The following is a 15554-nucleotide window of genomic DNA, read 5'->3' as shown; positions in this document are numbered from 1 at the left end:
AGAGGTCTGCCGCACCAAGTGGGACCCTGGCCAGCTGGCCGGGTTGGAACCGGCACTGCAGAGTCTGCGGACAGCTTCACAGCATGGCGCTCAACCACCTGCACCACGAGGGGAGGCCCTCTCTGACAATTCTTATCAGTAGGAATGGAAAAACATTTACTGATCGTATGTCAGGTAGACAAACATTTTAAAACAAACAAATAAAAAACAGGCAAAATCTAGAAGCAAAGCAGAGTGGAATCTCTGACTCAAATAATATATCACAGAGATATATATTCCACTTATGCCTATACCTTTACTACCTTGGCTATCAGGTTTGGTGATCAAATTCCAAATAATCTTTTACAATATATAATAATAAATTCACAGTTGGAACTTCTTTATGTACCAAACTGTGATTGGACAGAGGAACAGATAGGCATTGCATAACACACGCCACCAACGGAGAATAAACAGAAAGCAAATACCTTCAAGGAAGAAAAAGTCCACAGAAGGTATTCCTGAAAATGACAGTCATACTTCAGGTGCATTAAGTCACCAGGAGAAAATTCTCATACCCAATTAAGCAGAATTTTTATTTTTAATTTATGAACTTATATTGTATCAGAACATTTTCACAATAGTGCATGGAACTAGCATAGTAGAAACAAAACATTGTGGTCCTTTATATAAATTAGTAAGTAGGAACAACACATTTATAAAGTATTCTGATGGTATTTTGCTAAAGTTGACCTTTTAGGGAAACTGTACCCAAGAAATGAAAAAAAGCCAATTTTAGTTGAGTTTCACCTCTTCTATTTAGATTAGTTTTACTGAAAGTCTAAGAATTATTTAGATAGTGAAGGCTATACACTCAATCAAGACCACAAAACGTTAAGATATAATCATTATGCAATTAAGTTTCTCATTTCTAGCTATCACACCAATTATTTTCTTCTCAGTCTTCAAATCAATTTTATGTCCTTCCTCATGGAAATTTACTGGCAACAAAGACACACATATATGCAACAGCCAGCTGTACTGCTAACATCTGTTTTCTCTTACTAAGAAAAACATGGATATGTAAATGGCATTATATACTTGATGTTCTTATTTGCTGGAGGTACAAAATTCCACCCCCCTGCACCCTTTTTGGATGCTACTTGGTAGATGGGTGCAAGACAACATTTGTCATTGAATTTGAGAACTTCAAATGTTGATGTTCTCAATCTCAGATTTACCAGAGAAGTGCTTATTAATCAGAATTTCTCCTGGTGTAGGCAAAAATGCATTCACCTGGAAGCCAGAAAAGACTGACATCAAAGTTAACAAGTCTATTGCCAACAAAGCTAAAAAGAGGAACGCTTCTAGCACATAGAGTTCTACTTTTATGACAAAGAAAATTTTATTAGAAAATCAACATTAGCTTAGTTGCTATAAACAAAATAGGTTCACTCCACTTACTGCTTCTATTTGAATCAGGTGAAAGGGCTTTGTTTAACTATATAGATATGGATATTGGACCAGCTGAACAATTTGGGGGGAAAAACACAGAAAATTTCTAATGCCAGAAGGCTTAATGAAAGCATCTAAACATGAGATGCAAATACATCCCAATTTTTATATCCTAAGGCCTGTAATTCTAAATGACACAGAAAACTTTTCTTCAAACAGTGTCTTATCTGTAACTCTGAAATTAACAGTCACCATAGCTCCCAGAAAGAGACTTTCAAACCTTTCCCTTCAAAGAGCAAAGTGGGGAAGGAAGGAGGAATGTCTTCTCTCTCCACAGAGAACTCGTCCAAGGCTGCTCTTTGAGTAGTGAGCTCCCTACTCATCCTTCCTCTCAGGGGCTGCCTGTAAATTCCTAAATGGGTAGGCTAGCTGAGGGAGAGAAACTTCTTGTTACAATGCAGCAAAAGTCCTGATCCTTTCTCTTCCTGTCAATTTCCTTTTCAAATACCTGTTTACCCGGCATATAGGAATTGTTAAGGAGGTTTACTTTCTTTTTTATGTTTCAGAGGAAACAAAATAAATATATCATTAACAGGAAAGAGGTCTTAAAAGTCAAGAATTTAGTAAGAAGGAAAAAAACACTCGTGGTCATGAAAGGGTTAACTGTGTTACATCAGGTAACTTAATACACGAATACAATATTCTATGATCATGAGTGGTAAGGCTCATCTAATTATATCAAAAACAATAATCCTATTTGTTTTTCCAGACCTACTTTCTAATCAACTACATCTTTCAGAAATATGTTTCACTGCTAAAAACTTAGAGAAACAAAAGTAACACACAAGCTAAACTAATCAAAAACACAAAATGGCAAACACTAAATTATTTTTCTCATTGGTCAGAAAGTTGGAGAAGGGCCCTTATCTTCAAATATTCTAGAACTAGGCCTACTTGCTCATCATAGCAGAGTGGTCAATACAGAATGACAATCTTCCAACTTCACAGCAAAGTCTCACTTAGGTAGGAAAAAAGGTGAGGAAAGCTAAGGACAAGGTAGACCCTGAAACAAAACAGAATTCCTAAAGGCAGGAATTTGTGGAGCAGAGCAAATTATTTTCAGAGGTATTATGTCTGTGAATAACAGTGATATGTTATGGCCATGGGTTCAGCAAAAGTGTTTAATTTGGGATCAGGTCACTATCTCCTGTTACCTCTACACAGTGTAGTCAATTTGTGTGATTTATGACAGCCTTGCTTTATAGATAGAGAATGACAACCATGGAGGGACATGCAAACGCTCAGTGTGAAAAATTCAAAAAATAACCTGAGGAAACCATGAAAGCAAATACATATTGCAGGCATTTTTTTTCCTTTTTCTGTTTAGAAAGAATTTTGATCAAAATTTAAAACAGGCCATGCTAAATGCTTGCTTTATGTTTTACATGAAAACCCAGCTGCAACCTGGGACCAATTGTCTTATGCTCTGGTAAATGGGGAAGGCGAATGCAAAAAGGGTTTGGAGGTGGACATAAAGTCATATTAATAAGTAATCTCTCAAGTTAGCAGCTTAAACGCTGTCTACAAACTAATACAGTCACAGTTTAGATATCATGCATTAATATAACTTAACTAATGGATCTCAAAAAAAGATCTAGATAAACAGTCCCATCAAGCAGCTTATTTATGAAAGAAAGGAATATATTTTCATTTCCCGATCTCTGGATCCCTACCACCAATCAAAGAAATATGTAACCACATCCGAATGTGTTTGTGTATATGAGAATGGACAAGTGTCTCAACAGCCTTGTGCAGAAAGACCCAGGGCATTCATTGCCTTTCCACAGCATGCTTCTCCTGAGGAGCAGGTGCCACCCACCCCACCCTTTACCTGCATTAAACATCAATGAGGTTTTCTCAAAAAAAAAAAAAAAAAAGGTAAAATGGGGCTTCGCTGGGTTCTGGAAAAATGAAATATGACACTCATATTGGCAATTTTAGCTGCCAGGCAAAGAGAAGGGATAAAAGGAGGGACCAATGACATATTCTGTGCCTCAATGACACCTGCTGACCTTGACACATGTTCTGCTCACTTTGCTTAAGGGGCTGACAGAATGAGCAGTCAGAGTAATGCACTTTCCCATCAGCAGAACTACCTGCCCTTAGCATGAGGGTAGAAAAAATGAGTCCAGGAGTCTTGGCAGACAATGGCCAAAGGTGTCAAGATTTCTCAGATGTGAATAATGTAAATAACAAATAAGCTATAAATGCAGAAAGTGGGATGAGCCAGTCCACCCTTGTGTTTCTGTACATGACACACAAAGCATAGCAAATTTGACTACTCTCAAAAGTCACTCAGAACATGAAATAGTCATATGACAAGCTTCCACAGTAAGCATGTATCCACCTGCTGAGAACCCCACCACACTGTTCCAGATATTTGGCATAATGGAGGACAATAAATGCTCCTGCCTTCACTGGAGCTTATAGTCTACCAGCAGGAATAAACAATAAGCAATCAATGAGGCAAGTAAATTCTAAAGATTAGATAATACATGTTTGCAAAAGGAAAGGGGCAAGTTGCCACATGAAATAAGGTGAACAGCGCCAGCCTCCATGAGAAGAAAGCTTTGAGCAAAGAGAGGAGATTAGGTTAGCCAAATGCTCACTTTGCTTAAGGGGCTGACAGAATGAGCAGTCAGAGTAATGCACTTTCCCATCAGCAGAACTACCTGCCATTAGCATGAGGGTAGAAAAAATGAGTCCAGGAGTCTTGGCAGACAATGGCCAAAGGCGTCAAGATTTCTCAGATGTGAATAATGTAAATAACAAATAAGCTGTAAAGGCAGAAAGTGGGATGAGCCAGTCCACCCTTGTGTGTCTGGGCAGTCCAAGTAGAGGGGTCCCAGTTACAGCTCTGCCCTGAGGTGGGAGAGACAGCAGAGGGCAGGAGAAGGTATTCTGTGTCTCATGTCTAGATTTCATCTTTCATCCCTGCTTTCTAGCACAATATAGGGACTCAGTTCATGCTTCCAAATGACTTTCATTCCAATATCACAAGATTAGCCAATAAGCAAATTCAATTCTACCCACAGGCTAGGTATGCCTAAGAAATCTGTATACAAAAGGTAAAGGCAGTAGACACAGATTTTTAAATTAGTTTTTGAGTCTCGTCTCCCTCTCCAAAACTTCACAGCTTTATCTCCAAGAATATATGAGAAAAGCAGAAAATTGGGTTCTATCATAGAAGGAAGAGAACCTCTCAGAGTCTACTTTTGGACAGAGTCATGACAACTTTCTTTTAAAAAGAGAAAAGATGGTAAGTTTCAGCAGGATTCCAGGGAACCTGACTAGCATGGAGGTAGTCATATTTACATCAGGGCCCGTGATAGGGGTGTGCTGGCTGGCTACAAGATGCTTTCTCAAGAGACCTCCATTTGTTCTTACACCTCAGGGGTAACCTTCTAAACGAAATAAAGATAATCAAATGCAAGAAGCAAGTTAAGTCAGGTATGGGGAGTCAAAAAAAAAAAGGGTTAGAGAATTCAATTAAAATAAGGAGAGAAAAGAACTTTTTATCATTCATACAATTTGTCACTGCAAAAACTTCTCAAATGAATATTCACTTAAACCTAAGAAATCAGAGTCCCATAAGTTCCAACATTTGTCCTTACAAGTTCTTTCCATACCAATTTGACATGCAGCTAGAAGGGGTTGTTGAATTTTCATTCCATAGGAATCACATTTAAATGAGAATACAAGACTAACATTTCTAGAAAAGTTAATGCTTAGCTCTATACTCCTCTCAACCCTCCTCCCCATACTGCCTTTTCTACCTTTCAGTCATTACTAATATTTCATTTATATTCAGATCTGCTCTAATACTTCAATGTACATTATCATGGGTCACTTTCTTGAACTGTGCTAAAATATTTCATTTTATCCTACCTTTCCATGTATTAAAAAGAAAAATGAGAAAGCTGTTAAGAATCTCAATTGTTGCCACATTATATGAAAAAGAAAGTAGTATAAAATAGTGGAGGACCTAAAAAGAGAAAATGATTTTTTGTATAAGGAAAGACTTGTTTGTCTGTGTACTATATTCAAAAGAGGTTACACCTCCTTCGGTAGTCATCAAATGCAGTGTTGCTGTGGATTTTTACAAAATCTTTTTGTCACTAATCTTGACAAGGTACCACTTTTTCCACCTTTTAAATAACCTTATCTAGTTCCAAATCTCTGCAATTCTGGGACAAATTAAATGATATTTTCTTTTTGATTAATCTAATTAAGGAAGTGTTTCTAACTTAAAAAATAGTCAAACTAAAAATCTGTAATGGTGAAGAAAGACAACTATGTATCTACTCTTTCAATCTGCTAAGTGAAACTGCAAGAAGCATACACTGTGCATCCACACAGAGTCAGGGTGTTTTGAATCAATGAAAAAAAGAAAAATAAACTTCTGCTTTTGAAGTGTATAATAAAAGATACTAGTTGAATATTATGTTTCCCTTTTGGGTCAGGTAAGGGAGGGAAAAGGCACTTCCTTCCCTTCAGGTAACTTTAGCAAATCTTTTGAGTATTACAAAATAGGTGCTAAAAGGCATCTATTTATCCTTATATTCTGCTTCATATTCTTGTTACCTCATTCATTTGTGCTGGAATAAGCCATCATTAAGGAGGTATCAGAGTATCGGAATCTTTTGCAGAAATACATGGTGATTCCCCTGTCAGCTCTGCACAACATGTACCCACTGCAGCTGGGCCCACCTGTTTCACACACACCTTTCCAAACCTTGCCTGATCTTCGGAAAAACAATTACACGAGGAACAAAAGTGCCTGAGGTTTACTAGTGAGGAAAGGAGTATCTGGCAAAGCATATAACAGCAAAGCTGAGCAAGAAGCTGGGCTCCGGGTGAAGCAGAAGAATCTTCAATGAACAGCTGTGCACAAAGTCCCGGTGTGGACCAGTTCCAATAAATACCGAGTGGCTTCTGAATCAAGGTGGTTTCCAGTTAAGAAAGTGTTCGGTGATTTTGTTTTTCTCATGAAGGCCAAGCATACACTGGCATTAACGTGACACATGACATTGCCCATGAAGGGACACAACTCCCTCGCCAGCTACACTAACAGAGGGATTGGGTTTCAGCTGCAGCTACAGCGTTTCTGGGGAGAAAATCAAGATGTAGATACCAGGTTATAAAAACGATGGTTTCATCTGTGCTGAGGTTTGTGGTCATCTTACTACATTTTTTTCATACAAATCATATTAATGCTAAATATACTAGACTTACCCTCTTCTTTCCCAAAACGATACTTTCAATAGGTTAGTATCAATTACAAAAATAATGCAACAGATATTGAATTCAAAGGAAATAATAGTTTTTAAAGACATGAAACAGGTTCTCGGATACCATTTTCCTATTTTTAAGACAACTCTAACCCATAAACACACATTTCTGGCATATAATCATTAACCAAGATTTTACATAACATATATAAATTCCATGAAAGTCGCCACAATGAATTCTGTCCAGAGCATCACATGCCAAACCAAATCTAAGACCATTTTTCCTCTAAAAAATAAAACAAAGCGGGGCTGGAGAGGGAAGTCATTAAGCCATCACTCAATACTGACCTTGTTGCTCACTGTCTGCTTCAGTTTTCGAAGAACCTGGTGCCACAGGGAGGGGTCGAGGTGGTCGGGGCTTTGGTGTGGGAGGCGAGATTTTTTTCCTTCCAATATATTCTACATAGGTTCCTGGAAAGTCACCTCTCTCCCCTGTGGTTTCATTATAGCCATTTAACCAGCCAATTTCTTCAGGTCTGGCTTCCTGTCCATCGCTGAATCCAAGAGCTACTAAAGACCCTTTATTCACAGTCAATATGTCACCCAAGTGCAAGTCAATATCTTCCTCTCGCTCCTTTTTATAATCGTACAGCGCTCTGTACTGGTACCCTTCGGCACTCATGTTTGTGGATCTGTGACCATGCACCAGGCGAGTCTGGTTACACGCCGCAGCCTTACTTTACGTTTCTATGAACAGTGAATTCAGAGGATGTAGTAAGATTCCTAATGTGTGTCCGGCAGAAGACAAAGGACAGCTCTCCACAGGTTTAAGAGGAGAGGCGACTGGCCATCCGGCTGTCCATCTGTCCTCCATCAATGGTATGACTGAAGTCAGGACTCCACTTCCTCTGCGGGCCACAGTCTTCCCACTGGTTTGCTTTTCAGCAACTTGTCAACACTTTGACTCCGGGCTGATTCTCACAGCGAGGCCCAATCCTTTCCGACACTCTTGTCACACTGTCCATCTGTCGTCTGATTTTACTGCTGCACTCCACGCACGAGCTTCACCTAGCAAGGGAAAGACAAGACTTATGAATGAACGTCACACTTTGCCATCTGTGTGGATTTGAATTTCTACTTTCATTCAACAAGTACTTAATCAATTTGGCAGAATTACACAGGCTAGCGTGCTATTGCTCGACACGGTATACACAGCAAAGATTAGTAAGACAGTCCCTGCCTTCTAAGAACACTAGGCGGGGGCGGGAGGGGTGACGGCATGTGGCAATGTCTTAGAGATAAACCTGGCACACGAGAAACCATAACACTAGGTGATTGCCACAGGAGAGACAGAGACGAAACACTGGGGTGCACACAAAAGGGAGACCACATTAACTGCAGGAAACTAGAGCGTGAATGGAATATGTAGCCTGACCTCAGGTACAAATGTGACTAAGCCAGTACTGCATTCTAAGAAAAGCTAGAACAGGCTGTCCAATCTGTATGAAGTCAAAGAGGGAAATCTGGATGGTGGTTAGAAAGCAAAGTAAAGGCTGGAGGACGTGTTGAGTTTGTGAGAAATTGAGTCTACACTGAAGAGCCAATGAAAGAGTACAAAGAAAGGAACAATGGGGTCAGAGCTGCACTTAAAAAATCTCCATCTAACCATGGAGGGCCAGAGGGGCTGGTGGAGGGATAGAAGTGTGGACGAGAGCAGTGAAAGGTGCACTGCAGTGTCTGGGCAAACAGCCGCAGGAGGAGATCCACAGTGGGAGCAGAGGGTATAGAAAGGGAAGGGACATGGTGGAAGGGATCAGCATTTGCTGATGGGTAATATGCCTGAAAATGTGTGATCTATACCTCTAAATCATATGCAGTGTTGTAAACTATTGTTATCTCAATTATAAAAATGTATTAAAGAATTTATCTGCCACTAACAGGCAAAGGGAAGCCAGAAGGCCTGATGTATTTGAGGTGGTACTAGACCCACAAATGCCTGTAGGCTAGTGGGTGGCTGGAAATCAGGTCTGTGATTGAAGAGGGGGAGCAAGGTCAAACTCAATGGAATTGAGGGACTCACAGGAAAAATACTGAAATTTCTAAGGCTCAAATGCAGCGCTTTCATGAATGCAACTGAGAGGGGACAATCAAGAGTTGGGGGCAGTGAGATGTCCTAGAAACAGGGGATAAGAGGGGACAGGTGGGAAAAGGTGATGCCTCTCCTCCTGAAAAGGTCTCCGGAAGGGAAAAATTGAAGCAAGACGAAGAAATTTGGGGCTCTGTTCATCACAGGTTGTCACTGACTTCTGAGCTATGAGATTCCAGTCTAGTAGTAATGAGGACAATAACTTGAATTTTCAGAGTTCAGAACCACGGATACTCTGTGAAGATAGCTCAACAGAGAGGGTAATGAGTAAGTTATTTCATTTTTCTAAAACATATTGGAGATAAAGCAATTAAGTGTTGGAAACTCTCTTAAGTTTAGGGTTAGAAAGTCAGTGTGTACAGCTGATAGAAAGAAACGTCTCCACTCAGACACACTTTGTACCCCATTTGTTTCCCAATATTAAGCAACCTAAAGGTGTCAGGTAAGCTGCTGAACAATAATGCAATAAAAACACCAGCCACACAATTTCAGCGCACTATATCAAAGAGAGCTTTATAAATTTTAAGGAGCGGGACTCTTCAGAAGTTTAATATTACAGGCACTTTTCGGTGTAGGCATCTTAAGAAGCAAAATCTAATCACAGATTAATTGTTAAGTTGGCATTCAGAAGTGTAAGGTATTCAACTTTACATGGTTAAAGCCTCTTAGCTGTAACACAATAACACTTTTAGGAGAGTTACATATTAAAGGAAACAAAACAAACACTGGAAATCTCTGTGTAGCAAGAATATTAATTTGGTATTCTACTTGAATTTCAGTCATCAGAGAAAAAAATTAAAGCAACCAGCACAGAATATGAGAAAAATAAACTATATTATGTTTGAAGACAGCCTTTCCTTTTGATAGATCCAGAATCAAATTAAATATTCACTGCATAAATTCACACAAAAATGTAGAACTAGCAAATCTCATTTTTAGTACTAATGTACTCTGTGCAAATGAGACACAGAACTCTAAAGAACACGGAAATTTACATATCCCTAAATGGCTGGAAACCAGGCAATATGCCTAAGAATAATTTAATTCCTCTAAATCTGCCTTGAAATTTTTGTTAGCTTTCCCTGGCAATATATGACTTTTTGAAAAAAGCTCTCAACTAGTAGGGCTGCGTACATCTTCATGCCAGCTGCTGCCCATCCCTGCTTCTATTTCAACAACCCAATAGGTCAGTTTGGTTAGATTCTTAACAAAATGGGAGCCCATGGCCTCTCCCCCTCCCTCTCTTCTACACAGCCTCCATGGCCACCAAGCCCCTCCTCACCGCACACCTGGGCAGCTATGCATGTTCCTCACCAGGGACATAGGAGTCCACATCTGTCAAGGTTTTACAAACCTGAAAACTGCTTACATCTGAGGTTAAATCTGTGCAAAGGAAAAAACAATCCCAAGGAACCTGATGACTTTAATGGGGCCAGACTCTAGATCAGCAAAGCTGGCCATACCTGCCAGAGACCTGATGTCTCTACATATTCTCTTTCCCTCACCAGTTGTAGGAAAGACATTATTTTCTATTCAAGAATCCTGTGCAGAAGACTGAGTTCTCACCTGATAAGAAGAACCCTAGTTCTCCTAAGACTATAAGATTTTTAAGCCAAACACCCTATTTCTGTCTTCTGAGACTCCACAATCAAGGCCAGGAAGGGAAGACCAATCAGAACAATTCAAGGTCAGCCATGATTCAGGGCCAATGTTTTAAGAGTAAAGGGAGAGCTGACTAGTCCTTGGGGAGGTGACTGAATTTCACAGGGGTGAGGTACTGAGAGGCCCTGGTTAGGGAGCACACACTTTCTCCTGAGCCACAGCCATTTTAATGACTGTCATTATCATCATCACCTAATTCCTAAGGGGAGCTATAATTACATTAACCAGTTCAATTATCATCATCCAATATTTATGGGAAGCTCTGTGTTTTAACATGTTCAACATTCCAGATAACCACGCGGCAGTTACCATCAATAATCTCACTTCACATAGAAGGAAACTGAGACACAGAAAGGTTAGTACCTAGGCTATGATAACACTAAGGAATTGAGAGGTAGGACCAGAATTCAGATCCAGATCATCTGGCTCCAGGACCCCCACTTTTACCACCACAAGAATCGACAGACCAAAATCAACTATTAGCAAGGCTCAAGAACCACCCAGAAATGTCCATGGGGGTTAATGATGCAGAGTCCCTGCCTGCACACTCTGACTTCTCTCATTAGCTGAGAATGTCTGGTTTTCATGCTCTGCAATAGCAGCCCTACTGATTGTATTTGTGGCTCTTCACAATCATACCTGCACAAAAAGAACAAAAGAAAAATAACTGGGCAATATAGTTCTGTCAAGTACCAGACTGGGTATCTAGGACCATGCAACTTTTCTTCCAAAGGAACTTCATTAAAATGCATCCTTGCCAAAGGAGTCCATAAACTAGTGAATAAAGGAATACTGGGCACATCACTTTTGGAAGGCTGCCCACTTCTGGAATTCTGCCCATTTCTGTTCTAAGGATCTTAAGCTTTTGCCACCTGTATCCCTCTCGGCATCTCTGCTCCCTGCTGCTATCCCCGGCTCCTTACTGCACAATTTCTAACAACTTGGCTCCTTTTAGGGGGATATGTGAAGCAACAATCCACAGTCAAAAGGGCTCTCACAGTTAGAAGACTAGCTAGTTCCCTTTTCTCTCACCCTCAGATTCCCTCCAGGACCTCAGAGACTCAGTAGCATGAAGTGTCAGTAGTGCCTGGGTAACTCCTGAGATCACCTTGGATCCTGAATTGTCCAGATTGATAGGATATATGTTGCCCACGTTCTACAAGATTACAACTTCAATCTCTGTGGCTATCCACACCTGTCCATTGCTCTATTTCCACCCAGCCCAACAAAATTATTCAGTTTTTATTAATATTCACCACCCACAAATTAATGTTTCCAAAATATCAAGGCAGTTTTATGACATAGGTTCCAAGCTAGTTACACACACACATTAGTGTAACCAAAGGCATAAAGGAATCCTACCAACAAATAATGAGTTAACTTCATCTTATATCACCTGATATGCAACAGTCCAAAATTTCCTTAACAGGAATTATTTTGTGCCAGTCCTTTTAAAAGTCTCTTTTAAAGACAGCCTGCAATAGCATTGATCAAAAGTATATTTTTTCTCCTTGCTAAGACACTGAGCAATCCTTATTCTGTTCCTCATATTAAAGTTGTTTCTGATGCAATCCTTGACTTCTAATGTACAACTGTTTGAAAGTAAATTTTCAATTTAACCCTCGAACCCGGAGGCATTTTGGCCAAGACCCAAACAAAATTCTTTGAAAAGTCCCCTGACTTTGTTGGCTTATTCATTCCCCTTTTACAAAGGACAAAGATTGAGTCAACTTGGTCAGGAAGCAAGAAGAAAGGATATTTTAAAATCACTTTAAATAAGTTGAGAATATATCCTGGTGATATGATTCTATCCTGCAATGAAATGAGCAGTTTGGCACTGGGTGGCAGCACCAAATAGGTCTCAGATGAGAAGGTTATGGAAGGGGGGAGGGGAGACCCAGTCCATAGTGTTATATTCTACATTCTGTCTCTCCACCCTCAGTGTGCTAGCTGAGTCGAGTGCAAGCCTCCCCATCAAAATTTGCAGTCTTAAAAAAAAAAAAATCATTATTGAATTTTTTTTCACCTTTCAAATCTGATTTCCTGGAAATTGTGAAAATCAAATTGAAAACTACAATGTCCTAGCAAACATAATGAATTATTTTCAATTTAAAATGATGGGCTCATGGTAAATATTATGGTATGTGAATTTTATCTTAATGAGAACAAAATGATATGCTCAGATTAAGCCCAAAGGCAAAGACATCATATATTTTCATTCATTTTCAAGCCAACCAAATAACCAGAATGTGTTGCCCTCTGCCACACTCAGAGCTGAGTCTGCTCTGGGGAAGTTGGGCGTCCAGGCCACCTTGGAGGCTGGGGCTAGAAAGGGGAGGGGCCAGGACAAGCCTAGATGAACTTACCAGCAGCCTTTAATCTCCAGAGAGTAAAAGGATAGGTGGTTGCTGGGGGCTGTGAGGGAGGGAGACCCAGGCCCAGCTGGAGGTGGCTCTCAGGCTCAGGGTCCCTAACAGGGAGGTGGGGAGAGAAAGCTGCTTACTCTGGTTTCTAGGCCAACAAGGGAATCCGATCACCCAGAAAAAGCCCAATGCCCACCTCTCTGGTTCTCTACGATCATAGACTAGATGGCCACAGAGCGAGAGGGCTGAAGTGGCAGATTGAAAGTCCTACTTCGTGTGAAAAAAACAATGCTCTCTGGTTGATGGAAGAGTCATAACACATTTTTGCTTGAAAAACATAGAAAAAAATACAACATGACTTTTCCAACAGCCCAATATTTTGTAAGATTCTTAACAAGAAGGGGAGTCTAAGTGCTGAGCCTCAGATTCAGGCTACTGGCCCCATCAATGCCTGAGTATATATAACCTTGGTGAAGGACTTAAACTCTGTGGCAGTTTTATCATCTGTAAGGCAGACACAATAAGCAAATCTACACTTCATAAGGTTATTAGGAGGATTAAAAGAAATTACATATATAAAGCTCTTAGCTCCATGCCTGATAATTAGAGCTTAATATAATTAACACTGACCCAGGGCTTACAATGGGTCAGGCACAGTTGTTCGAGTTTTGCATATACCAACTCACTTCATCCCCAACCCCCCTAGGTACAATTATTACCTCCATTTTACAGATGAGAAAACAAGCACAGAGACGCTAAGTAATTTGCCTAGGATTACAAAGCTAATAAACTGCAGCTACGGCATTGGTATTATTGTTGTTCTCAGTATTGAACACCACTCACTGCCTTTGACAAAATTCAGATTTCAAACAGGAACAGACATTTCCCAGGAATCTTCTTCCATATTACATCCAAATGCTGCAAACTGTTCCAATGAATCCTGCAGCTACCTGAAAGAAAACTCTGGGCTGCCTCCTTAACTCCTTTTCAGAGTAAATAGACAGCAAGATAAAGACAGCATGGGGACTTTGCCCATCTAGTGGTTCTCTACCTGAGGTAGACCGAGGGTGACTCTGCAGAAGTCAGGGCAAAGGAGACTTGGGAGGGGCCCAGAGTGTGTGAGAGGCTGGTGGGAGGCTGGGGGTGGAGTTAGGGAACAGGACTCTTCTCCAACAGGGTTTGGTGGCTGCTCCCTTGCTGCCCTGAGATGGCAGCTGGAATGCAGTCCTCCAGAGGCTGACTGCAGCTGTGTCCTCAGGTTACAGCCGCGCTCCTGGGGCTGCGTCCCAGGTCCAGACCGCGGTGTCCTTGGGGTACAGCAAGGCAGGCCAAAGGCAAGACATGCCCACCCAGGCACCTCGCTTTATTAACTCCCTCTGCCACAGGTGGAGACTCCTCACACCTTGGCCAGACTCCTATGACTTCAGTCCTCTCTGGGGTGATCGTTAACTTGAAAACTATTTTGACTACAGGTGCCTATGGGTACATATTTGATTTACTTTAAGGAAAACAATACTGGGAAGATTAAAATCTCCAAAGGTGTTTTTTATAGTTGGATTTGTTTTTAGTAAAGCTATATTACACTCATTCTATCCTTTGGGGGAAAAAATACAGTAACATAAGCCAAACAGACAAGTTTATAAGTAGTTACCAGTCTATTTTTCAGTTCATTTGGCACAATGTACATTATGGATTTTAATCGTCACTCCTTTAGTAAAGTAATACTAATAAGAGCGATGGCTGAATCATGGCAGGTAATCACATTAGGATGCAGTAGAGGAGATGGGAATAATGCATTAAGAAATAGGAATATTTAAAAAAATTAATTACACCTTAAATTTTTTATTAAAAACAGTGATACAACTAGTATTAAAAGGTAAAAACTAAGTTAATAATTCCTTCCTGCCACCAATAAATAATTTTCTCATCTTCACTAAGACGCTCCATTCTCTTGCCTCCAATAACAAGTCCCCGTGCCTTCCGAAAGAGGGAAATCTGTGGGACTCTAACATGTATATAACAATGTTACATACTAAAGAAAAAGCACTTTGCGATCCCTCATCATATAGGCCACAAAGGTGAGTGAATTAAAAGCAAAACCCAAGTGCTAGCAATACCTGTTTTCTCTATATTTATTTTGATCACAAAATCATTTTTAAAATCTACTTATCTGCTATCTCTTTATTCAAAACATAACACTGTGCAAGTCACACAGTGCAACACAATAAAAGCTGAACTGGAATTGGTCTTGTTTTAATGAGCATGTGGACAATTTTTCAGAGAAAATGAAATTTCCACAAACATACCAACTTAAAAATTACATAGCATTCATGGAAAAAATTTTATCAAAGGTAGGACCAATACTTTTCACAACACAAAATTTAAGTAAGTAGAGTAAGTCTGTATTTAAAATACTAAACCCTTCAAAAAGCAGCTTAGCTGCAACTGTCATTTCCAGAAGGTAAATGTATACTACGGTCACTGGCAAGAACCAAAATATATATTACCTATAATTTATTATGCCACTTCTGTTTCCCAAAACCACTTTATGCTGCAGGAGTTCCCTGATCAAGAACTAACTAAGAAAGAATATAATTAATCATTGGAAGTGACTATCAGCATCACATATGTTAAAAGATAGTTATATCATCATTTTAC

General features: G+C 39.9%; 1 protein-coding gene across 4 annotated transcripts in view; it reads right to left on the bottom strand.

The window, feature by feature from the left end:
• The window catches only part of PIK3R1 (phosphoinositide-3-kinase regulatory subunit 1), a 470555-nt gene that overhangs the window by 63161 nt on the left and 391840 nt on the right, over positions 1-15554 (bottom strand). For all 4 annotated transcript variants that reach the window (XM_054688102.1, XM_037529892.2, XM_054688104.1 and 1 more), the window contains one exon: positions 7074-7793. In XM_054688102.1, the coding sequence (XP_054544077.1) occupies positions 7074-7407 (334 nt within the window). In that variant the 5' untranslated portion in view covers positions 7408-7793. The remainder of the gene's footprint in view (positions 1-7073; positions 7794-15554) is intronic.

Source organism: Talpa occidentalis, unplaced genomic scaffold (assembly GCF_014898055.3).
Source record: "Talpa occidentalis isolate TD23 unplaced genomic scaffold, MPIMG_talOcc4v2.1 talOcc4.6, whole genome shotgun sequence".
NCBI classification, from domain to species: domain Eukaryota; kingdom Metazoa; phylum Chordata; class Mammalia; order Eulipotyphla; family Talpidae; genus Talpa; species Talpa occidentalis.
Note: the sequence above shows the minus strand (reverse complement) of the source record. Positions and strands in the feature narration are given on the sequence as shown.